Raw genomic sequence first — 25,111 nt, 5'->3', positions numbered from 1 at the left:
CGATCTTCCTGATCAGCAGAGGAATTAAGTGGAGTGGCTGTTATATTGAGGACTCAGAATTGTTCCTTTAAAGATCTGCTTTCCTGCTGGGCACGATGGCTCACGCCTATAATCACAGCACTTTGGGAGGCTGAGGTAGGAGGATCACTTGAGCCCAGGAGTTCAAGACCAGCCTGAGCAACACAGCAAGACCCTATCTCTACAAAATCCAAAAAATTAGTTGTACCTGGTGACACATGCCTGTATTCCCCCCTATTTGAGAGGCTGAGGCAGGAGAATCAATTGAGCCCAGGAGGTTGAGGCTACAGTGAGCCATGACCGCGTCACTGCACTCCGAGAGCGAGACCCTGTCTCAAAAAAAGAAAGGAAGATCTTTCCTGCTTTCTTGCTAAGGCAACACAGAGCCCATCCCTAGTCCTTTTTCCATGCTAGGACTATAATAGAGAGAAGGTGTCACCGAAAACTGGTGCCTTTTCTAAGTATTTCACTTGTGAGAAAAAAAGAAAACTGGTGCGTGGCCAGCTTCAGGCAGCTTTGCCTTTTAATGAATTGGCCACACGCTCGCATATGAGGTCATCAGCCTCTAACATCGTTTCGACTCCAGGGCCCAGTGGCTTTCAGGGGTGTGTTTCCAAAGGAGCTGGTTGCTGATTCCACCTTTTCCCTGCCTGTCCTGCTGCACTCTGGCCAGTGCACCCCTCTCTGCATCCTGGCTTATGGATCAAGTCTCAGCTCACTGGGCTTTGCATGCCTGGTGTCACAAAGCACTCAGCTGAGGAACTCTCAACAGAGTTGGTGAGGCTGTACCCTGCAGAGCTGTGGGATTGCATGGTTAGGGCCTGTCTCGTCCAGGATATACCTCAGTATTTCAGAAAACACGAACTGATTGTGATATCAGCCATCCCCACGCCACCTCTTGCCGGCTGTGTTATTAGGCACATGGTCTCCCCTCCCAGCCTCAGTATTTTCATCAGTAATGAGAACAGTAAGGCACTGTGTGTAGGTTAATTGAGATGATCCATGCAACGCTTCATCTGCCTAGCAGGAAGCATGAGGTAGGAGTAGTTGTTCTCGTCCTCATGAGGCAGTCCCTGCTGTGTTTCAACTGGCTATGTGACCAGGGCTGACATTGGGGGCCAGGCACCCCTCTCCTAACTGGCACCCCTAGATCTTCTACAGAAGTTTGCAAGTCTCAGACAGGCAGCCCTTCCCATTCTAAAATCCTCAGCCCAAACAGTCTTATTCTGGCTATAAATAAAAGTTCCTGCTGCACAGAGAGCAGCAGCTCGTCAGAAGCAAAGCCGGGCACGAGCCAGATCCTAAAATAAACTCCAGGCTGTGATGAGGCGGCGTTTCTGTGGAATGGCCCGCCCTGCCTTTCTCCCTGCCCCTGTGGATAAGTGTGATCATAAGGGGCTGGAAGTATTGCTCTGGGAAATCGGTAGAGATGGGGGCCTGTTGTAAATGGTGTGACCATGAGCCCTGATGCAGCTCCTGGCATCTGCAGAGCCCAAGGGGCACAGCAAGGGCTTCATGGTGATCAGAAGGTTTTCCCTGTGTCTCCCTGCCCCTTGAAGGTACCTTTCCAGTTTGGCTCTTGTCCCAGCACGACTGCATAGCTTGAATACCAGAACGTGAGCTCACAGCTGCACAAGCAGGGGCAGAGCAGGCCAGGCCCCTTTGTCCAAGAGAGGCCGACCCTCCTTGCTTTCTCCTTGGTAGCTGCCCCCTCCTTGGCAGCCCACACCCCTGGTCGTTTCCTCGAGCCCCCCTCCCCAGTGTCTGGACCTGAACCCATGCAGTGGGTGAAGTTTGTCTCTTACCCATCCACACTCAAAACTCAGACACTGCTGTGAGTCAGGCAATATTCTAGACACCTTAATTAATACAGTGCCTAGACTATGTATTAGGTGCCTACTAAAATACATATCAGCAAATATGTATTAAGCCCCTACCGAATGCCCCAGTGCTGTTATTTAGGGCAGTTCCTGGATTGTTTGGAGGGCAGGAGAGGACAGCTGCTGCTGGCCGAGAGGTCGTCCACACCAGCACCATGTGGAGGACTTGCATGTAGTGCTCTGTGTCTCGTGGAACGTCCGCAGAAACCTTATGGGAGAAGGGCTATTATTTTCATCCCCGTTTTAAAGATGAACAGCTTGAGCTGAGGCTCACGAACTTCAGTCACTTGTACTAGGGCACACAAGCAGAGATGCCACGAGGGGCAACTGGAGACCTTGCAGTCAGCAGCTGCCCTGTGCCATCTCCCAGAAGAGGCACCACGCTGTGGGAGTCTGCCCCTCACCTTGTTGAATTAAAACCGGCTAAACACACCATGTGATTGGTTAGGAAGACACTTCTCCAACTTGGTACATTTCGTGATGACACAAAAGCCATTTGTGTATGTGTAAATCAGGTGCTCAGTTATTGCAGGGCACATGGAAGCACAAAGTGACTTTACACAGGGGCGCCAATGAGGCTATTTCAAGACTCCAGAAGGAGTTGGCGCGGAACATGACTCCTTAAACTAGGCGGCAGCAAGGCAAGGTGAGGGGGATCTGTTTAGCAAATCTCGTGGCAGCGTCTGGGCATTGGGGATGAACATCTGGCAGATCTGAGAATTGGGGCTGCAAAAGATTGAGCCACTCCCTGAAACAGTCATGCAAGGGTTCCCTGAAGGCAGCCCCCCAGCAGCACACTGTCCCACCCTCAGCCAGTGCATCCCGCTCGCTGTCTTCTCTGTGGACCTTTCCAGCCAGTGAGGGAGGCTTGCTGTGTGCAGGCATCCTCCAGAGATTGATGGAAAACCCAGAAAGCCAAGCCCTTCACCCCACTGCCATCCCAGGAAGGCCTAGAGTGAGCTCCCAGGCCTGCAGCACCGTCCTGGGTAATTGCTGTGAAACGGTGAAGTGTTGCGTGGAGCCTGCTGTGAGGGCATAGGTGAGGGCGGCAAGCCAGGGTGTACCAAGCAGGGTGTCTGCCCCCCGAGCTCCTGAAAGAAGAATATGAAGGGAACTTCACTTGTACAGGTACCTGAGTGTTCAGTGCTGGTCACATGTATGACTCTTCCACTGATTTATTTGAGCATGGCGTAGGGTTGGCCTTGAGTTTGTAGGTTAGATGGGAAAGCAGATGTGTAAGTGGTAGTGAGTGCTTAGGGCAGATGTCATGGATCTGGTGTGAGATCACAGGAGTGAGATGAGGGAGGAGCTTGAAACTCTGGTCAGTGCAGCCAGGAAGGGGCTGCAGCTATACACACAGGTGGAAATGAGAGGGTTGCGTTGTCCCTCGAGTTATAGTAGCTCTTTGTACAGGTTAAAGGGTAGCTTTGCCAAACTGCTTAAGGGCCAGGCATGGTGGCTGATCCCTGTAACCCTAGCACTTTGGGAGACTGTGGCGGGCAGATCATTTGAGCTCAGGAGTTCAAGACCAGCCTGGGCAACATAGAAAGACCCTGTTTCTACAAAAAAATCAAAAAGTGAGCCGGGTGTGGTGACATGCACCTGTGGTCCCAGCTACTCAGGAGCCCGAGGTGAGAGGATTGCTTAAGCCCAGGAGGTCGAGGCTGCAGTGAGCCTGGGTGACAGAGTGAGACCCTGTCTCAAAAGAGAAAACAAAAAACTACTTAAGGACGAGTGGCTTTGACCTCTTGTTAGTTTAAAACTTCATCTTTCTTCCTCTTCTTCCTCTTTTCCATGGATTCTGAAAATCCCCAGCCACAGCAAACACAGAGAATGTTGGAGCGAGTGGCACGCACATTTGCACTGGGCTTGACTTTCCTCACGTCCTGGCCTCTGTAGTGGGCCAGTGAGCCCGGCAAGGTCTTTGTTTTGTTTAATTTTGTGACTCATTCATTCACCCATATCTTCAAGGACTTTGGACGTGGCCACCCCCACAGCGCTCTCTCAGCTCCCCATGATGGTAGCAGCATGGTGGCAGGCCTTTGTAGGACACGATGACATCACATCATTAGGTTCTCTCCACGTGGTGGCAGCTGACCAGTGGTCCTGGAACCCCTCTTTCCCTCCTTCAGCAGCAGAGCCCCAGCCTGGGGTGCTCACTGGACCCCAGAAGCCATGGGATTTGCTGTCACTTCTCAGCATAGTGTCTTTCCTCTCTGATGAGCATCTGGGGGAGTATAGCCTTGTGGCTACAAGGTGGCATCAAAGCTGTTGTAAGATCACATTTGTTTTTATTTGAGACAGGGCCTTGCTTTGTCACCCAGCCTGTAGTGCAGTGACTCGATCTTGCCACACTGCAACCTCTGCCTCCTGGGCTCAAGTGATCCTCCCATCTCAGCCTCCAGAGCAGCTAGAACTACAGGCACTCACCACCACCCCCAGCTCATTTTTGTATTTTTTATAGAGATAGAGTTTTGCCATGTTGCCCAGGCTGGCCTCAAACTCCTGGGCTCAAGCAGTCCACCTGCCTCAGCCTCCCAAAGTGCTGAGACTGCAGGTGTGAGTCACCATGCCCAGCCTACTTCATTTGTTAAAAAAAAAAAAAAAAAACAAATGGGGTAGGAAGAGAAATGGACTCAGACATCGTTAGCATTTCCATAGTGCAGCTTGCCAGCCACGCTTAAGGTTTGTGCCGCTCCTTTCCAAAAGCATTCAAGGTGGATTTCAATGTTTAAAAGTTGCAGTGTTTGACTCTTCAGGAATAAAACCTGAGAGATTCATCCAGAAATTCAAAATGAGTAATTACAATGACATTGAATTTGGCCATGAGGTTCCTGAGCAGGCAAGACAGCGATGGGCCACGCCGGTTTTATTTTCTGTCCCAGCGGAGCATGTGGCCACTCGAGCCACTGTGTCATGCTGTTTAGACAGCCCTGAGGACAGCGCTGTTCACTCTCCAGTCTCAGGGCCCTTCTCAAGGGAGGAGGTGCTGGGTGTGGGTATCACAGTGGCCTGAGGACTGGGGGTTGCTTGGCGTGATTGGTGGCCCCTGTTAGACTAAGTTACCGTGAACAGCCTGTCACTGCTCAGCTACTGCCAATCTAATTACTTTTTCTCTTTTCTGTTTCCTTCCCATATTCTCGTTTTTGTTTGTTCTCCACCTGGATTCTGTAGTATAAGTCTGTGTTTAGGTCCTACTCCCAGGATTTCGTGCCTCACCACCAAGCTTCCGTTCCGCCTTTCCTTCCGCCTACCTCCTCTTCCTCTCCACATTTCCCACCTGCCCACCAGTCTCAGAGCTCTGACTTAGCCGTGCCAACCATGGCCGGTCCACCTCCCAGCACCGTGGACGGGCCTCTCTCGGCTTCTCAGGAGAGCAGCTTTCATGGGAATACTGTCTGCCTTCCTTCCGAAACCTCTTTCACTGACTCGGTGAGAACTCAGCGCGCACACACACACACACACACACACACACACACACACACCCCTGCACATGGGGCTGCACGTTTTTTAAAAAGCAGTTTCACTGTTCCTGAAAGACACTGCCCCCCCTTTACTAGCAGTTGGGGGCTACCAGCGCGCACCTGCTGGCAGCATGGCTGAGCTGACAGCTACTGAGGGTCACAAGGTGCAATGGGAGCCCGTGTGTTTCCAGAACAGAACTGACTCTTCTCTACAAAGTTCTATCAAACTAGGAATCTGATTTTCCATAAATGGATTAGTGGCCATTTAGAGAGGAAGTTATCAGACGCATAAGATACAAAATGCTACTAGCTTTCCATTTACTTGTCTGTTTTTAGGGAAAGGTACAAACCCCTTTGCAAGTGTGGAGGTGACAGATTCAGGACAAGTATCTGTCCGGTTGCATGTGGTGCCGATGACAGAAGCCTGGTTTCTAGCCTGTTAAAGTACCTGTAGCGCTTCGTCCAACTCAGAGAAATGCTGCCTTGCAGATTGGAGCAGACAAGTATATGGGGCAGAGGAAGCGCAGGCAGCGGACCCCACTCCCCAGTATGTGGGATTGTCTTGATGTGTTGCTTCTCTCCCTCCATAATCGTTTCCCGCCACACTGGGTACCCCTGCCGTCTCCACTACAGTGGGGCCATCTCTCCAGGATGATTTAGCCCCGGACACCATTGAAGAAGCAGCAGCAGGAGACTTGGGTCCCCTCTAGCGCAGAGGCAAGAGGTGGCAAAAGCAGCTTTGCTCTCTGCACCTGGGGAGACCAGAGTGCAGGCCGTGGCGTCCTCTGGCCAGCTGTGAGGGCTGGCTGGAGGGCCTGGCCCATGTGTCTTTCCTCTCGTCCTGTCTCCCCCAGAGTGAAAACGCCAGTGAGGAAGCTGGTGAGGGTGAATATGTCAATCTGTATTCCTCTGGCCAGAGCAGCGAGGAGCTGGCTCCCTCTCGAGGAGTAAGTAACCTCGGGCGGCCTCCTGCATGTGGCCTGGCCTGGCGGGGCTTGGGCCCTGCCCTCCCGAGGCTGCTTCCCCCGCACCTGCTTCTGTTGGGCTGAGCCCCCTCCTAGTCACCAGCAGACTGGGCTCCTGCAGGCTGCTGGGAGCCAGCTCGGCCCTTCGGAGAGGACGTGGCTTCCAGGTGGAGGTCTGCCCTTTGCTCCTGCTTCAGTGCGTGTGGCACTCCTCAGAGCCTGGCCAGATGGGTCTTCTAGAAATCTCTGGGACCAGCATGGCACGGGCCCCGGCTGTGTATCCGGTGTTCTCTGTGGGGTTCTTTCCTCCCTTATCTTCTGTTGTTGGCTTCATCTTCTGTCCCTCATGCAGAGGGAGGGACTCTTCTCCCCATAGGGCCTTTCAGACCTTCATCTCCCTCTCCAGCATGTCCCATTGCTGCAACACTAACTGCTTCTGAGGAAGTGGGTGAGTCTGGCCCGTAGCCCCTGCCATGACTATGCACACCCCCTCCTGAGGGAGCCACAAGGTACCCGACATCAGCACCCTCGTGACGCTGCTGCCCCAGCTCCCGACCGTCGCGGTACAGCAGTTCTATTGAGCAATCCACTTTCCACATTTTGCTTCAGCCAAACATGAGCAAGTTCAAAAGCTTCAGAAATTGCTCCCCCCATGAGCCCAGGTGGGACAAGTTCCTTGAAGGGAGGCCCATGAGGGCTGGAAGACTCCCAGTGATCCACCCCAGGGTGGGGCCCCACCCATGAAGAGCTTGGTCACACCCATTCAGGTGGTTCTCTCAGCAGGATCCCCACAGGGCTTCAGAGGCCCACCCAGAGCCAGCCCTGTTTCAGACATTAGCAGGTGTAGAACATTGAAGAGTGTTCACTCCAGTGGGATTTGACCCTGTCCGTGGGGGCTGTCTCCTCTGCTGACCTGTGCATCTGGCACCCGCCGGCTCAACCTCCCCATGGTGAAGTCCATGCGCAGGCAGAGGCCAGCTTTGCGTGGGTCTCTCCCTCCACTGTGACGCTTCCAGGGCTCACGGGCTCCTTGCCTTGAAGCACTCTTTCTGTATTTGTCCTGCCCCAGTTCTCCATCAGGCTTGGCAGCAGACCAGGGATGTTGGAGGGCCATGTTGTCACTGAGTAGGGCCAGCCCAGGGACCCAGGAGGAAGCGAGTCTGCCGGAGGAAGAGGGGACTGGCACCCCAGGGCCTGAGAGCTGGCCCTTTGGGGACTGAACCCGGTTGAGCACTGCAGCCCTGAGGACTTCTTTAAATCAGCAGAGTTTGGTTCATGACAGCAGGGCCCAGTGGTTAAGGGCACAGGCTTTGCAGGTAGATAGCCCTGGGTTCAAATCCAAGCTCTGCTGTTTATGAGCTGTGTGGTCTTGAGCAGGGTCCTTGACTTCTGGCCTCTGTTTCTATGCATGGAGTGGGGATGATGGTGTTAGCTCACTGACGAAGTCAAATGAGAAGCGGGCACAGCCTAGAGCCCAGTGCCTGGCTGTGCTTGGGGGGAGTGGCTATGACAGTCTTCTTTGAGGAGGTGGTTCAGGTGGCTTTGCCTAGGTTGGCAGCTTACAGATGTTACAAATAGTGGCACCTTTCACTTTCTCCAAAGACCAAATGCTAGTCTCGAGGGCTTGTGTTTCCTGTGATTAATGGCATTCATCGTTAATTTGTTCACATCTGAGATTGCTCCATAGGAACTTGCACTCCACAGCCACTTGCAGGCAGGAATGCTGGGAAGACAGAGCAGCCCCGCAGAGGGCCCCTGTCCAGAACTCAGCACCCACTTCTCTTTCCAGGAGCCACCGGCTGGGAAAGACGGACATCCCAGAGATCCCTCAGCGGTCAGCGGCGTCCCTGGGAAGGACGGCAGAGACGGCAATGAGAGGTAGGAAGCGGACCCAGAGGAGCTGGGTCCCCCGAGAGCAGTGTGCCCACTCATGAGGCCTACCTGAGCGGCCCCTCCCGGCTGGCCCCTAGGCCTGAGGGTATTTCAAGTTGAAACTCTTCCTTCTTTCCTTATTTCCTTTTCTTGTTTTTTAGAGACAGGGTATTGATCTGTTACCCAGACTGGAGTGCAGTGGCACAATTGCCACTCACTGTAACCTTGAACTCCCAGGCTCAAGCGATCCTCCCACCTCAGCCTCCCAGATAGCTGGGACTACAGGCACGCAGTACCACGCCCAGCTGATTGTTTTAGTTTTTTGTAGAGACGAGGTCTCGCTGTGTTGCCTAGGATGGTCACCAACTCCTGGCGTCAAGCGATCCTCCCACATCAGCCTCCCGAAGTGCTGGGCTTACAGGCATGAGCCACTGTACCTGGCCCTCTTCCTTTTTTTCTGATTCTCACATAATACAAGCTCAGGATAGAAACTGTTGAAAAGCATAGAAAACTGCAAGAAAGCAAGAAAAATCACTAATAACCCCACCCTGCAAAGGCCTTCACATGTAGTTTGCCATTACTTCTTGATTGTTTGCACCTATATTATCTACCTTACAAATTACCCACGATAGCCTTCTGTTTTCTTTTTCAAATCCCAGGCCAACCTTCCTTGGTCTTGGCCTCTTTCAAGTTGATAGGAAGTGTAAAAGACACCCCCTCCACCTACAAACTTGTTATCAGGGACATTTCTAGACATGTGTGCATGTGGTGTTGCTAACAAAAATGTCTTGTATATCTTAATTTTTTGCAGCCAAGATCAGGAGCTGTTCATTGCATTTAGTCGTTACAGCTCTTTAATGTCTTATAACTTTTTTTTTTTTTTTTTTTTTTTTTTTTTTTTTTTTGAGACGGAGTCTCGCTCTGTCACCCAGGCTAGAGTGCAGTGGCATGATCTCGGCTCACTGCAACTTCCGCCTCCCGGGCTCAAGCGATTCTCCTGCCTCAGCCTCCCGAGTAGCTGGGACTACAGACGTGCCACCATGCCCAGCTAATTTTTTATTTATTTATTTATTTATTTATTTTGTATTTTTAGTAGAGACGGGGTTTCACCATGTTAGCCAGGATGGTCTCAATCTCCTGACCTCATGATCCACCTGCCCCAGCCTCCCAAAGTGCTGGGATTACAGGCGTGAGCCACCATGCCTGGCCACATTTTTCAATATTAGCACAAACCAAACCTGACCAAGTGTAGAAATATGTAGTAAATTTCCCCAGTATGCACCTGTGAAATATGATGTGTAGGATCTGCAAATGGGCACTCCCACCTGCAACTTCACATTGACTTCCCCTTCTCTATGAAATGTTCCACGTGTTCAAGCTTTTCCTCCCTCCTTAGGTCAAGTTTTAGCCACCTCTGGGGTCTTTGGTGACCTTAGAGCAAGGGAGTGCCCACTTGTCATTATCAGGGCTCAGCATGAATGGTTGAAGAGGCAGTTAATAAAAATAGCAAAAGAAAGAAAAAGAAATGAGAAAGCATTGCATAGGGACCTGTTGAAGAGGGCCACCTGCCCAGCCTGCCTCCTGGCCACTCTTGTGCTCTCTGACTTGTCTGCCCAGCCTGAGGTTTCCCCAGGTGTGAAGCCAGGAATGGTGTGGTTTCTAAGTTAATACCTGGGGCAGAGTGTGTGGGCCAAGCAAATGCAGCTCGTGGGTGTGCCATCAGCTTCACTGGACCCCAAAGTATCGTCTTCAGAGTTCCAGATGGTTCTTGTGAAAGAGAAGGATGAACACTTTGACTGCTCAGAAATAATTATGGGATGTTGTCCCTCCATCAAGGCCAAACCACAGGCTGAACATTGACGAGATATGGAGCAGGGATCTTCTCGAGACTGGGCAGGGCCCACTCTGACCCATCCATATTCTTTTACTGAAGGCACTTTTTTTTTTTCCCTGAGACAGAGTCTCACTCTGTCACCTAGGCTGGAGTGCAGTGGTGTGATCTCAGCTCACTGCAACCTCCACCTCCTGGGTTCAAGTGATTCTCCTGCCTCAGTCTCCAAGTAGCTGGGTTACAGGTGAGCACCACCACGCCCAGCTAGTTTTTGTATTTTTAGTAGAGACAGGGTTTCACCATGTTGGCCAGGCTGGTCTTGAACTCCTGACTTCAAGTGATCTACCCGCCTCGGCCTCCCAAAGTGCTAGAATTACAGGCGTGAGCCACCACTTCTGGCCTAAAGTCACATATTTTTACATCTCAGATACCTGGTGTTGAAATGTGACCTATGACCACAAGACGGGCCAGAATAAAACAGAGAAACATGAAAGAAAATGCCAGGGGAAAGCCAGGCATATCTGTAGGCTCAGCTTCCAGTCTCACCAGAACACCCTAAGCTGAGAGACTCATCTTGGACACCCCCGGCCGTCCCACCTTCCCCTTTGTGGGAAATGTTCTCTCCCATCCTTCAGCTGGCAACTTAGGCTCAGTGCTGCAAGCCTCGGCTCACCCATCCCATTCCAGAAGCCTCCCAACCTTTAGATGAGGCCAGACCCCCTGGTTGTGCTCATGGTACCCTTCTGGGCTTCCCTTTTCTCTGTGCTACCGTGACCACTTGTTTTAAAATTCTGTCTCAAAAAAAAAAAAAAAAAAAAAAGACTGGGCGCGGTGGCTCATGCCTATAATCTTAACACTTTGAGAGGCCAAAGCAGGAGAATCACATGAGTCAGGAGATCAAGACCAGCCTGAGCAACATAGTGAGACCTCATCCCTACAATGAACAAAATTATCCAGGCATGGTGGCTTGTGCCTGTAGTCCTCGCTACTTGGGAGACTAAGGTGGGAGGATGGCTTGAGCCCAGGAGGTTAAGGGCTGCAGTGAGCCAAGATCGCACCACTGCACTCCAGCCTGGGCTACAGAGGGAGACCCTGTCTCAAAAAAAAAAATAAATAAATGGCCGGGCACGGTGGGTCACACCTATAATCCCAGCACTTTGGGAGGCCAAAGTGGGCAGATCACGAGGTCAGGAGTTCGAGACCAGCCTGACCAACATGGTGAAACCCTGTCTCTACTAAAAATACAAAAATTAGCAGGACGTAGTGGCATGTGCCTGTAATCCCAGCTACTCAGGAGGCTGAGGCAGGAGAATCACTTGAACCCAGGAGGTAGAGGTTGTGATGAGCCAAGATTGCGCCACTGCACTCCAGCCTGGGCGACAGAGCGAGACTCCGTCTCAAAAAAAAAAAAAAGAGAAACAAACAAGTAAATAAATTCTGTCTCCTGCTCGACTGAACCCTCAGGGACAAGAGGCTATGTCTGCTTGATTCACAGCTCTTTCTTAATGCCAAGCAAAGGGTCCCGTGGCAAGTCAGTCCTTGGAGAAGACTTGGGGAGTAGCCTCAAGAGCAATGCGGCTTTCTCTCCCATTCTGCTTGCCCCTTTGCTCCTCCTCTCCCTAAATGCTGACTGTGCGGTGGGCCTTGGCAGGGAGTGGCTGAGACCATCACTCAAACAGCTTAATGGAACCTTTTCATTTTCCCAGCGGAATCACTTCCGTGTACAGATGGGACATCCAGAGGCAGCAGCGACTGTCCTATGGCCACACAGCCAGTCAGTAGCAGAGCTGAGGATCTAGTCCATAGTGACGTAGCTGCCATCAGGGCAGGCATGTTCAGGGAGCGGTTTCGAGCCGTGCACACCGGCATTGCCTTGGCCTCCAGGCATTGGGAGCTGAGCCGGTTTGACACTTGCAACACAAACCACTTCTCCCCACAGGGCCCCAAAGTCACCAGATGCTCTGGAGTCGGCTCAGTCAGAGGAGGAAGTGGACGAGCTGTCCCTCATCGACCACAACGAAATTATGTCCAGGCTGACGCTCAAGCAGGAGGTGAGGACTTCCGGGGCTGGGACTTTACAGCCTGGCCCCACAGAGGAGAGCAGGTGGGGTGGAGGAGAATGTGATCTTGTCATAAGCAGAACAACCCTAGGAGGCTTAGAGACCAAGTCTTTCAATGTACCTGGTGAGCCTCTGGGCTGTGGGCTCTGGAGGGGTAGACTCCAGGGGAAGTGTGCTGTCTCCTTCTGATGCTTATAGAAAGTGATCTTACACAGGTCAAGTTCTGCAGCCTCTCTAGCTAAAGATGCCAGAACTCCTGAGGGTGTGGAGATGGAACCCCTGTAAATGCTCTGCACACAGCCTGCGTGTGGTCAGCCCTCACTAATGGGAAACTTTTTCTGTTGTTGAAAAAATAGCCCCACTGTAGCTTCAGTCTGGGAGACAGAGGCAGGGGGATGGCTTGAGTCCAGGAGTTCGAGACCAGCCTGGGCAACATAGCAAGACCCATCTCTAAAAGAAAAGAAAATTCAGGCCTGGACACTGGATTCCCTGGTCCTGTGCCTTGCCTGCAGAACCTCGTTGGCGAAAACAGGGCCCAAACCTGTGACAGTGGAGAGGAAATAGGACAGAGAGTGCCCTGCCTCTCCCTCCTGCCGTGCAGTGCTAGAAGTACAAAGGAACAGCTTCATAAAGCAGCCTTGGCCCGCACCAGGAGGAAACTGTTTTGGGGCTTCAATTTGATGACACATGGACAAAAGGGCAGATACTGCCCTTTGCGCACTCCCAGGCAAGGATGCGCTGGCTCTGGCCATGGCAGGGAGCAGCCCAGGAATGTGTCTGCGCCTTGGGCTGTCACACGCAGGCAGGGCTGGTGGGGTACTCACACAGCTGGGCTCCTCTGCAGAGATCCTTGCCATAAATTTGTTCCCTAAAATCAGGTCAAAGGCATAGTTCCTACTCCTAGAGGTAAACCCAAGACAATCTCAGGCCTCTGGAGTCAGGAGGTAAAATACCAAAGCCTAAAAATAAAAAGGTGGGCGAGTCCCGGAGTGTGTACCGCAGCTGAGAGGGCTGGTTCCGTCCCTCCAGCGTTACAAAGCATGGAGTACTGAGGGCCAGGGCCAGAAACAGGCCTGGGGGTTTGTCCTGGACCTCCGTTCCTGGCCCTAGTCACAGCTCTTTTTGGCTCTACGCTGGGTGGCCTCTGTTTGCCCACATGGAAGCAAGACTTACTTCTTAACAGGCAGGTGGGTTGGTGGCAGGTGTACAGCGTCAGAAGTCATTGAATATCTCTGTCTGTAATGCTTTGCTCTCCTCTAAGGAAGGGCCCCATGGAAGAACCTGTGCCAATGCAAGTAACTTCTACTTCCACGTGGGGAGATGGATTTAGATGTAGGGCAGCTTGCTGCAGTTTTGGGGAACATGAACATGCTTAGAAATAGTCCTGCTGCCCCCACAGGCATCCTGGGCAAGGCTGGGGACTGTCTTGCCCCCAGGGGGTCCTACCTCGCCTCTGACTTGTGGTTTGGTGAGCAGGGAAGGATGGAAGATGCTGTGTCCCCTGGCCCAAGTTGTGTGCTCAAAACAGTGACATGCCCTGGTGCCTTGGTGCCAGGGCAGCTCCCAGGCCATCCAGCTCCCAGACACAGTCCAGTTTGTGCCTGTCACCAAGCACAAGGTGAGTCTGGAGGGCGCCCCTGGCATTGCAGCGCAGCCACACTGCTCCTGGGCCGAGGAGCACAGAAGGAGAGGGGACTTGGGGTCCCTGCAGTGCATTTTCTTTGTCATCTCATTCCTGCCTGTTTCTTCCTAAACTGATTCTCTGAAGGGCATACTCTGCCTCATACCTTCCTTGGCTGTGTTCATTACAGGGTGATGACGGGCCGGACGTCCGCGGAGGATCTGGGGACATCTTATTGGTCCATGCTACTGAGACTGACAGGAAAGGTAGGGTGCCCTCACCGCAGCGGCCTTTGTGTCTGAGCTCACTAGATTGGGGCTGGTCCTGCCCTGGGTGCGACTCAGCCTCCCCCACTGTCCTGTCCCCTCCTGGCAGCCAGCCCTGAGCAGGTCTGATCAGCAGTCCTGGTGCGCCTGAGTCAGAGCAGGGAGAGCCCACCTTGGAAGACAAGTAGATCATGCTCAACTCCCGGCGTGCGTGGCATCTGTCCTCCACTGGTACAAGGTAGTGACCCCAGGGCCTCCAGGGTCCTTGAGGGGCTCAGCGCATAGTAAGCGCGCCACAGACAGCGCCTTGAGTGATGGCATGTCACCCAGTAGTACTAAACTTAAGATAACATGCAGGTACCTTTTGATTCCTTTCCTGACTGCTGAGTCACTCTATTGTTCCAAACCATTAGACTGGACTTCACTCACATACTGCATGAGGAAATTCTTGAAAGTTTGTTCTGTCCAGGAACCTTCAGTTCTGTAGCAGTGGCCTCAGTTTCACAGCACACAGCTGCCGCACCCCACCACGCATTCAGTGTGCTGATTGAGAGGGCTGGAAAAGCAGGGACCATCCCCTAATCCCTAAGACGTCCTGTTGGGTGGACTCTGCTAGCAAAAGAGCTGTCATTCCCGGTCATGTTCTGGAAAGGAGGTGCCAGTGACCTGATGGGGCACGGCCGCAGCACCCTTCACTGCCTGCCCTCAAGGGGCCAGCACCACCCGGCCGGCCAGTCTCTCCACACACTGCTTCTCTTTTTACATTTAAAAAAATGATTTAAAAGATGATGTCAGAGCAATGGTGAAGTAAATTGTGGAGGGAATGAAAACACCCCCACCTTGAAATCCTAGCCCAACCTGTTTCATTTCTGTAAAGGACTCTGTCCCTGTGTTTCCTCAGCACGTTTTCCAAAACATGTGACCCAGAGTGACTCGGGGAATTTCTGAATTATGGAAGTAGTACTAAAACATATTTACATTGCAGAAAATTAGAGAAAAAAGAAGAGATGGCTCCCACAAACTCACCACAGCCACTGTTCCACCCTCACCTTCACTGTTCCCTCACCCTTTGTTTGTTCTGAACAGGGCAGGGCCCAGACCTGGCGATGCTGCATCCTAGCCCCAGCTGTGCCATGACAGGCTCAGAGGGCCCCTGGGCAGTCCCCAGCCTTCTCAGCCTGAGCCCACTCCACTTGTTGAAGGGGTGAACGGTGCCTGTTGTTGTGTGGATTACGTGAGGGAGTGTGAAACCTGCCCCGCATGTCAGCGGTGCTGGGGGCGTGATCAACAGCATCCCGAGCGCCGAGCACAGCCCTTGCTTGGCTTCTCTGCAGTGAATCCTCCTCCCTGCCTGACACAGGGGGCTCCATCCTCAGCCGGGCATAGGAGCTATTTTCATTTCCTTTTTGTCCACAGCGAGGGGCTGAAATGGGAGCTGGCTTCAGACCTCGGCTCCAAAGGGTGAACTCCACTGTCCTGTCGGGTACAGCCAGCTGTGGCCAAGGCTGGAGGGGTCCCCGAGACAGGACAGCCAAGAGGCTTCTGACTTTTGCTGGCTGGACCTGCTGAGAGGACGCTCCGTGCCAGTGGGAGCTTTGCCTGATTTTACTAGCAGAAAGGTTGGAGGCTCCCCAGAACCAGTTTTACGTAAGAAGTATTACTGAGGCAGAAGCCATGGCTCCACTGGGAGGGTGAAGCACCTTGTGGCAGGTAACAAAGCAAGCTCTTTGGGCAGGTGCATCCTGCAAGCCAGAAACTGCACCAGCAGCATGAGCAGCCGGGAGCCCCGTGGCTCAGGCCCATGGAGCCCAGCCTGCCGAGCAGGGCTTGGCAGGGAGAGGCCGTGTGGGGGTGCTTTGTGGTTGCGCGGCTCTGCTCTCAGATGTCAGGACCTGCATGGGAGAAGGTCAGGTCAGCCTTGGCCTCAGGCCTCAGCTTAGATCCTGTCTATCCCTCGGCAACTGTGTGCCAGGCCTGTCACTTAGCCCCGGAGCTTCCGATTCCTTAGGAGGAAAATGAGGGACAATTTTGGGGCCTTTTAGGGCTGTCACAAAGACCAGGTGAGCCAGGGCGCACAGAGTGCTCAGGGCTGCACCGAGAGTCCTGTGATCACTAGAGGGGTGGCACAGCACTGCCCATCCCAGAAGCCAGGCGCTGTCCCATCTGCCATAATCCAGGGCACAGCAGATGGGGGAGGGCTCTGGAATTGGGCAGACATGGGCGCCAACCCGGCCACATTGCTTGCGGGTGGTGTGGCCTCATGCCTGGGCTCCTCCTCTCTCGGTGGAGTAACAGGACTCTCTGTCCTTGTGGGATTGCTCTGGGCATTGAAGGATGTGGCATATGTTCAGGGCATGGCCCAGTGCTCACCAGCGAGTCCCACGAAGTTGTCAGGGCTACCGTCAATGATGCACCTGCAAAGGCCAGTTGACTTGGGCCCATCCTTCCAGAAGTAGGTATGGGTCTATGCTGGTGCCATCTCTGCTTCCTTCCCCAAACTCTTCAAACAAAAATCCAAGCTTGACAGTGAACTGGGTGGGTGTGGGGGCCGAGGAATGAGCCTGAGCACGGTGCAGATGGGCCCTGCTGTGATTCCCAGCCCGGAGCCTCCCTCACCTGCCGTCCCCACCCCACGCAGCCCCCAGTGCAAGAGCAGGTGTGGGTTTTCCTCTCTTCTTTGATGCAGGAGGGGATGGAGCAAGGGTGGGGGCAGGAACCAAACCAGCATGACTCAGCTGGAGATGTGGGTTCCTCGAGGTTCCTCTACCCAGCAGCTCGGGAATGAGTGAGAAGGTGGGAGCGGGTGGTCTATGTCCAGAGCACAAGAATTAAGCAGTGCGTGTTTGCACCCAGCCTCACAGTGAGGAGCACAGCTGCGGAGCCTCCTTGGGCCTCACACCTCAGCAGGCATGGGGGGTGGCTACAGGGAGTGAGTCTGGCCGCCTGTTGGCTCAGGCAGTGTCCTACATTTTAAAATTCCACTTTTTTCTGTAATATCAGAGACAGCACAGTTGAGAAGGTGTCACACAGCAAATAAATAGGGCTGTTGTAATTCTGGAAAGTCTGGGGGTCCCTGACTGTTACCAGCCCCCTCTAAGAGGAGGCAGGCATGGAGAGGTGAGGGGTAGGCTGGAGCTGCCAGCCCACACCTGCCCAGTGGCTGGCACCATGCCCCTCCTTGGTACCCGGCCCAGGCCATGCCTCTTCAGCCTATCCCTTAGGACCCAAAACGTGGAATTTCCCCGGATTTTTGTGATTGGACCCTACCATCTAAAAGTACTGACCAGGCGCGGTGGCTCACGCCTGTAATCCCAGCACTTTAGGAGGCCAAGCTGGGTGAATCACTTGAGGCCAAGAGTTTGAGACTAGCCTGGCCAACGTGGTGAAACCTTGTCTCTACTAAAATCAGCCAGGCGTGGTGGTGCATGCCTGTGGTCCCAGCTACTCGGGAGGCTTGAGGCAGGAGAATCACTTGAACCCAGGAGGCAGAGGTTGCAGTGAACCAAGATCGCACCACTGCACTCCAGCCTGAGCGATAGAGTGAGACCTGTCTCAAAAATAATAATAATAATAAAAATTTAAAAATAAAAGCTTCGGATTTCGTTTCAGGATCCTGCTGGCAAGTTTGAACAGATGATTTTCTTTGTGCCCGTGATGGCTGAGACCCTCTGAAGCATCAAGCCTTAGACAGGCAGAGCCCCTCAGAGTCTAATCCAGGGCTGGCTCCTACCTGGAACAGGCATGTCGCTGGCTTTTGATGCCTAGGGCAGGCATCACTCATCAGCCTAAGTGCCCTTTTCCGCTGGGACCAGAGTTGGCCTCAGCTCCCACAGCACGGTTCTCCAGGCAGCACCCTCATCGGTAGAAAGTGCCCATGAGATAAAACCCTTTCCTGTTTCCCCTCTCTGATCTGCCATTTCCTTTGAGAGATGGACAGAGAGGACGTGTGAATTCTCTGGGACATGCAGGTGGAGGCACCAGAGTGGGTTCTCAGGCCCTCGGCTCCCTCGCCCATCCCACTCCCCGTGCCGTCTCCCCTGCCTCTCTCAGAGCAAGGACTCAAATCCACCCTGGCTCCCACCCCCAGCACTCTGCGCCCAGACAAGCAGCTTGCATTGCTTTTCCCTCTAGATTTGGTGTTGTACTGCGAGGCGTTCCTGACCACCTACAGGACCTTCATCTCCCCAGAGGAGCTCATCAAGAAGCTGCAGTACAGATATCCTTTCCTCCCTGACCCACGGCCCCTGCACCGTGGGCATTTTGGAGAGAGAGGGGCCCTCTTGCCCCTCAGCCCTCATGGGGGAAGCTGAGCAGCATGTTGGGTGGCAGTGTGATTGAAGTGGGGACACAGGAGCCCCATGGACCAAGGTTCCCACCTCTACCCTCCTGCATTCCAGCTTTGAGCTCAGGCAAGCTCCTCATCTCTAAAAGGGCCGAGTGAAATGATGTGAAGAGGCTGGAACATAGTCTGGGAATGTGTGTCTGGTGGCAGTTGTGGTCATTGGATGATTCTAAAAAAGAATCAGACATGCCCCAGACTGGGAGGGGGTAAGTGTGCCGGTCCTGCAGACGCCCCTGAGATACCCCCATGGTCGGCTCCGGCAGCTTCTCAGAGCTGAGCCCCAGGGCGTTGGGCACGAAGGATACCAAGACCCAAATAGACAGCTCAGGGGTCAGCACAGTCACCTTCCCCGGAGCAGACCCTGTGACTGCCACATCCACAACTGGAATGGGCTCCTGTCCCCAGATCTACCCCACGGGCCCACCCTCAGTAAATGTCACCCTCTGCAGTAGTGGCTGAGGAGGACCCCGGGGGCTTGGAAGGACCCGCTTGTGTGACCCGTTGCCTCTTCAAGTCCGAACCTGCCCACCCTAAGAGGCTGACCTGCAGCTGCTGCTCCAGGAGGGCAGCCTGGGTCAGCTGCTCCTCAGCCACCTCTTTGCACATAGTCCACGGCTGCCATCTGCTGGGCAGCCACCACCACCTGGGGTAGGAAGTCCTGAGTCCTCCTGCACCCCCGCTCCTTCCTGTGTGCCCTGAGCCTTCACTGCTCCACTCAGGACCTCCTGCAGACCTCCTGGCCTCCCGTTCTCCCCTCGTGTTGACCTTTAGAATCCCTGATCTATCAAGACAGACGTGGACATCTTTCACTGGCGGAGCCTCGGGTCCCCGGCAAGTTCTGTCACTCAGAGCGCCTGCCCACAGGCCTGACTCAGCGAATGGCTGTCACTCACACGTGTCGAGGACTTGCTGGTCAGGCGAGATGTGCTTTACACGTGTGCTTTCACCTAGCTCTGTGACCATTTTTTAATACGTGTGTGTGGGTGTGAATAAAATTACCATATTATACATGGGACCACTGGTCTATAACTTCCTATTATGTAATTGAGGAAACCGAGGCCCAGAGACGTGCAGGACCTGACCCATGTGGCTGCTTGGTGGGAGAGCAGCCACACGCCACTTGCCCCACTGCTGCCTGCGCCCAGGCTCTCAGCCTCTGCCTGGCTCAGCCATCATGGAAATATTGCAGCATCAAGGTCTGGGCCTGGTTGGCTGGCGACCCCTGTGCTGTGGGCCAAGCCACTGTCCCTGGTACGTTGCTCTATCCTGAGCCCCATGACTTGGAAGGTCGTGGATGACTAGAGAGCGGGCAGGAGGGTGTCAGAGTGGTCTGGGGAGTCGATGGCGAGCACAACAGCCGGGCAGGAAACCCTGACCGCAAAGCAGAGCCCGACCTCAGGGCATGAGCCAGAGCTGGTCGGGTGCTTGAAGTGCTGTCCTGGAGACAGGGAGCCAATGTGGAGCATGCTGCCGCTCTGGGAAAAGAGACCCGGCCCGGTGTCATGGAGGCGAGAGCTCCCCTGTAGAGCCCAGGGAGGCAGCCTCAGGATGGAAACTCACAGAAAGACTGGAGGGAGATACTTCTGGCCTACACACCTGCCCAGGGACCTGGGGTTTTGAGGGTGTTTGGTTTGGGCCCACCGTTCTCTGCCTAAGGTTCAGCAAGGCACTCTCTACATGTCTGTAATCTCACGGGCACCTCGGGGTGAACCCGATAGAAAGGCGGGTCTGGACAGTGCAGCGGAGATGGCGTGGCAGGGAGGAGAGGGCAGCAGCTGGGGGCATCCCTGGGGTCAGACGCCTGTGCTCAAATCCTGGCTTTGCAATTGTTCCACTGCGCTAGTCCCCATGCCCTCGTTTCTGGATGCCAGTGCTTTACAGGCAGGGAGATGGGCACACTGTGAGCACTCAGCGAGTGGTCACCAGGAGGCAGTCTTCCACTCCACCGCCCCCAGCCAGCCACATGGCTATTTCTTTAACCCGTTCTCCACATACGAGAAATTCTCTCCCTTTGCCGACACATTCAAGAAGCGCGTCAGCAAGAACACGTTCTTCGTGCTGGTACGGGTGGTGGATGAGCTGTGGTGAGTGCTTCACCCTTGGGGTCCTGGGGGCCAGTGGGGAGGCAAAGGCTCCATTCCACCTGCTTCTCCTGCCCACCGACTCTGGGCAGAGCTGGCTCTTGCCTGCTTTATCTTGGTCCTTTGAGAGAATGGCCTGTCCCCGATAGACCAGGGTGAGGTGGGTGAGGTATCTCTCCACCCTGCGCCCAGGCCCTGGATTTCCTCATGAGGTCCCTCCTGGACCCTCAGGAGAGAACCCACCCCACGCACCTGCTCCCATGGGTATGTTAGGTCCAGTCTTCAGCAGGCTGTGCTCTCAGCCGCCAGCCATGGTGGAGGCTGTGTGGAGGCTGGAATGGGAGAGGCCGCCTCTCCCTCGCTCCTCAGCATTTCCATGGCTGGCCATCTGACGGCATGGCACTTGCCATATCTGTTCCGCTAACAAATCTCCATCAGGTGGACTGCCTTCCTTCTGCTGGGGGAGACAACCATTGTAAGTGGCTGTGCGGCTGGGAAATGGCCACGCATGGACAGTGCTCAGCAGGGCAAGTTGGGGATCATCTAGTCTGAGAGGCCGGGAAGTCTTGGTGTCTCATTGCCCAATGGGAGCAGTAGCTCTCCAGGGCAGGATTCATGTGGGACTTGTCCCTGCAGCCCAGGCCCTAGCACAGTCGCTGGCGCTTGTCCACCGCCAGCAGATGGCTGCTGAGTGTGTGGCAGGTGCTTGTGAACATCCCGACACTTCCAAGAACGCAGGCAGCCATCCCAGGCTCACGTCTCCTGCTCTCTTTCCATGAGAAGTTTCCCAGCCAGCTCTGTGCCGGTCACATCCCCGTGCCCTTTGTGTGTCTCAAGGCAAAGACAGACTCTGCCTGGGCCTTGCGTTCCTGCTCCTCACCTTGTGCTCTTTGGTCCTTCAGCCTGGTGGAGTTGACAGAAGAGATCCTGAAGCTGCTGATGGAACTGGTCTTCCGCCTGGTGTGCAACGGGGAGCTGAGCCTGGCTCGTGTGCTCCGGAAGAACATCCTGGACAAAGTGGACCAGAAGAAGCTACTCAGGTGTGCCACCTCCAGCCAGCCCCTGGCGGCCCGGGGGGTAGCAGCCAGGTGAGAAGCCCACCTCTCCAGCCCTGCCTCTTCCCCAGGAGCCGTGCCTTTCTCAGTTTACCCCCCCTCCCTGCCAGCCCCACAGCCCCATCCTGGTTCTGCACAGGCCCTTTGATGAGGTGCCTCAGGAACAACCCCGTGGATCCCTGGGAGCTGGGCCTCTTCTCCAGGAGGCACATATTGGGTGGTGATCCCTTTGTGACCAGGAAGTGGGCAGAAGGGCATGGGGCTTCATAGGACAGGGCAGGAGTGCACACACCCTGGGCTGTGGTCAGTTCTGGGTTGTCCCAGCACGAACATGGCAGTGGTTGATGCTAGTCTGTGGCCCGTCCCCTCGACACCGACGGTGAGTGTCATTTGCAGCTATACATGTCTGTTGAGTAGTGGGCTCCTTCCAGTGAGCGCATAGCCTTCGTTTCTTTGGCACCGTCTCTGTTCTTGCTGGCCACCTGGAAGTGGGCTCCAGCCATGAGCAATCCTTCTTGGCATCTCAACTGTCCATGAGCTCACAAGGGAGACTCAGGCTCCTGATTCCAGAAGCTGCTGGACACACCCAGCAGAAGCAGGAGAGAAAGGCAGACAGTGTCATCCCAGAGAGAGGCAGGAGGCCAATAGGGCCCTAGGGAGCCTTTTGTGGCTTCCCCGCCCCGTAGCCTCCGCACTCCTGCTAGGCAGAGAGGCTCTCCTGCTCTGATGCCTGCAGCCCGGGCCTGCTCAGCCCTCCCCACCGCCCTCCCCACCCCTGACGGCTCTTCTCACACCTCTCTCTTCCAGGCCGGGGACCTTGCACGACTTTCACAGCCATGAGATAGCGGAGCAGCTAACGCTGCTGGATGCTGAGCTCTTCTATAAAATAGAGGTACAGGCTGCTCCTGCCAGGGGGAGCCATGCTGGTTATCCCTGAATGAGAGAAACCCCCATCACGGGAAAGCTGGGGCTCCACCTCCATCTTCCTTCTTTCCTTTTGTAGATTCCTGAGGTTTTGCTTTGGGCAAAAGAGCAGAATGAGGAGAAGAGCCCCAACTTGACCCAGTTCACGGAGCACTTCAACAACATGTCCTACTGGTAAGAGGGGCCCAGCACCAAGCCCTATTGCTCTGGGTGGTGGCACGTCTGGGTGGGCTCTATGTTTTCCTTTGCAGGGAGCCTGAATGGTAGGAGAAAGAGCTGCCTCTTTCATTCCGCTAAGCTCCTGGGGGGCCCCGTGAGCACTGACCATGAATGGCAGGCAGAGGACAGGGGCAGGGACAGGACAGGGCTTGCTGGAAGTGGCCACCTGGTCGAGGAGGCTCAGCAGGGAAGAGTGCCAGGGTCGAGGAGCAATGTCTGCTATAGGTGATGTTGGGAAGGGCATCAAGTTTGCCCTCTTGGCCTGATCACTGCCAGGCGATCTCAAGCTGACGCTCACACTGACTCTGCCTGACAGAACAGTTAGCAAAGGAGTGGGCTCTATAACATTAATGTTTGCATTTAGTCTTTAATTCTTTTGTGTGTGTGTAGTGTGTGTGTGTGTGTGTGTGTGTTTGAGACGGAGTCTCGCTCTGCAGGTACGTGTGTGTGTGTGTATGTTGGAGACGGAGTCTTGCTCTGTGTGTGTGTGTGTGTGTGTGTGTGTGTGTTTGAGACGGAGTCTCACTCTGTCACCCAGGCTAGAGTGCAGTGGCGCAATCTCGGCTCACTGCAAGCTCCGGCTCCCCTCAAGCTCTGGCTCCCGGGTTCATGCCATTCTCCTGCCTCAGCCTCCAGAGTAGCTGAGATTACAGGTGCCTGCCACCACGCCCGGCTAATTTTTTGTATTTTTAGTAGAGACAGGGTTTCACCGTGTTAGCCAGGATGGTCTCAATCTCCTGACCTCGTGATCCACCCACCTCAGCCTCCCAAAGTGCTGGGATTACAGGCATGAGCCACCGCTCCTGGCCTAGTCTTTAATTCTTAAAGCAAAATGAATCCCAGTAGTGTGTTTATAAACCAGAGCTCTTGTCTCTTCAAGAAGCGACAAAGCCCCCATAGCAGCTCAGCATCAGGCAGGACCCCCTAGAGCTCAGCAGCTGTGCCACCCCCACCCACCCCCTGTTGCCTCCAGGAGAATGTCTGATGTGTTTTAAAGGCCCAGAGATCGTCTCCCCTTTGCCTACCTTCCTCCCCACAGAAGCACTCCGTCCTGGGGAAAGCATGTTTAGCTGTGGCAGTCCAGCGTAGGGTTTTGCCCAACAGGATGTGGTTTCTAAGGCAGATGGAAGCTGCACACAAGGCCCCAAGCCTGGCTTCTGACACCAGCCTCTGGCTGGGTACAGGAAGCTCAGGGGTACACTCCACAGGGCCTGGCTGCACAGAGGTGCAAGTGCAGTGGCTAACATCTATAATCCCAGGACTTTGGGAGGCCGAGGCAGGAGGATCACTTGATCGCAGGAGTTCGAGACCAGCCTGGACAACATAGAGAGACCCCCCCTTCTCTACAAAAAATTAAAATTAGCCAGGTGCAGTGGTGGACACCTATAGTCCCAGCTACTCGGGAAGCTGGGGCAGAAGGATCAGTTGAGGCCAGGAGTTCAAGACTACAGTGAGATATACTCACAGCACTGGGTGACAGATCAAGACCCTGTCTCTTAAATAAAAAAAAAAAAAAGGAAGAACCAGCAGCGCAAAGTGCGGCACCTCCTCCAAGTGACCCTGGTAGTGGCCCCTGTGAACCACAGGAAATTGAGGCCAGGGTGACATCCCTGCTGCATTTATCGCACAGATGAGACTGGCCTTTGGCTTTGGTCTCGGCTTTGGTTGCTACTAAGGTTCTGAGAGTTTCCTTCCCTCGTGGCTGCCAAAGGTGACCTCTTACCTCACATGCTAGCGGGTGTCCCCGAGCCAGTCCTGCACCACACAAGGAACTTGCCCAGCCCCCTGGTACTTGGGGTTCATGCTTGTCAGGAAAGCCTCTGCTTTCATCCTCCCATGCTCCGCCTGCAGATTCGAAGCCCCCTTTGGGCCTTCACCAGATTTCCTTATGGTCACCAGATTTATTGCGACCAGATTCCCTTGTGCCTCTGTCCCAGGATGTTATGAGTTCCTGGAGAGCAGAAACTAGGTCTATGCCTGGGGCAGGCTGCAGGTACTCAGTAGGGGTGGGCTCGTGGCCACTGGCATGGGGGTCGTACAGGTCCTGTCTCCACCAGGACCCCTGGGGCCTGCAGGGACCTGTCAACTCAGCTGTTTCTTTTTCCCTTGGTCCATGCAGGGTCCGGTCCATAATCATGTTACAGGAAAAGGCCCAGGACAGGGAACGGCTGCTCTTGAAGTTCATCAAGATCATGAAGGTAATGGTGGCCAAGTCCTCCCCAGGCCCCCATCATCAGTCCTTGCTCTGGGAGCCCGGGACCCACCTGCCCTCCTGCCTCACGGCACCTCCCCTCTCTTGGCAGCACTTGCGGAAGCTGAATAACTTCAACTCCTACTTGGCCATCCTCTCTGCCCTGGACTCGGCGCCCATCCGCAGGCTGGAGTGGCAGAAGCAGACTTCAGAGGTGAGTGGCTTTGGGGCGTGGGTGGGAGGGTGGCTGGTAAGGGGGGCCGCCCAGCCCTCAGGCGACCAGCTGTGGCAGAAAGTGCTCCCACTGGAGCAAACGCTGGGC

General features: G+C 54.3%; 1 protein-coding gene across 4 annotated transcripts in view; it reads left to right on the top strand.

Moving 5' to 3' along the window:
- The window catches only part of RAPGEF1 (Rap guanine nucleotide exchange factor 1), a 162,127-nt gene that overhangs the window by 129,558 nt on the left and 7,458 nt on the right, over positions 1-25,111 (top strand). For 2 of the 4 annotated variants that reach the window (XM_054520744.2, XM_054520743.2), the window contains 12 exons: positions 5,073-5,330; positions 6,217-6,309; positions 8,117-8,205; positions 11,970-12,081; positions 13,902-13,977; positions 18,109-18,193; positions 20,311-20,403; positions 21,303-21,488; positions 22,263-22,347; positions 22,459-22,553; positions 24,718-24,796; positions 24,902-25,003. In XM_054520744.2, the coding sequence (XP_054376719.2) occupies positions 5,073-5,330; positions 6,217-6,309; positions 8,117-8,205; positions 11,970-12,081; positions 13,902-13,977; positions 18,109-18,193; positions 20,311-20,403; positions 21,303-21,488; positions 22,263-22,347; positions 22,459-22,553; positions 24,718-24,796; positions 24,902-25,003 (1,353 nt within the window). The remainder of the gene's footprint in view (positions 1-5,072; positions 5,331-6,216; positions 6,310-8,116; positions 8,206-11,969; positions 12,082-13,901; positions 13,978-18,108; positions 18,194-20,310; positions 20,404-21,302; positions 21,489-22,262; positions 22,348-22,458; positions 22,554-24,717; positions 24,797-24,901; positions 25,004-25,111) is intronic. The other 2 variants (XM_024252194.3, XM_054520746.2) reach the window with 1 other exon arrangement.

Source organism: Pongo abelii, chromosome 13, assembly GCF_028885655.2.
Source record: "Pongo abelii isolate AG06213 chromosome 13, NHGRI_mPonAbe1-v2.0_pri, whole genome shotgun sequence".
NCBI classification, from domain to species: Eukaryota; Metazoa; Chordata; class Mammalia; order Primates; family Hominidae; genus Pongo; species Pongo abelii.
The sequence above is the reverse complement of the archived record's forward strand: the minus strand, read 5'-3'. Positions and strand labels throughout refer to the sequence as shown.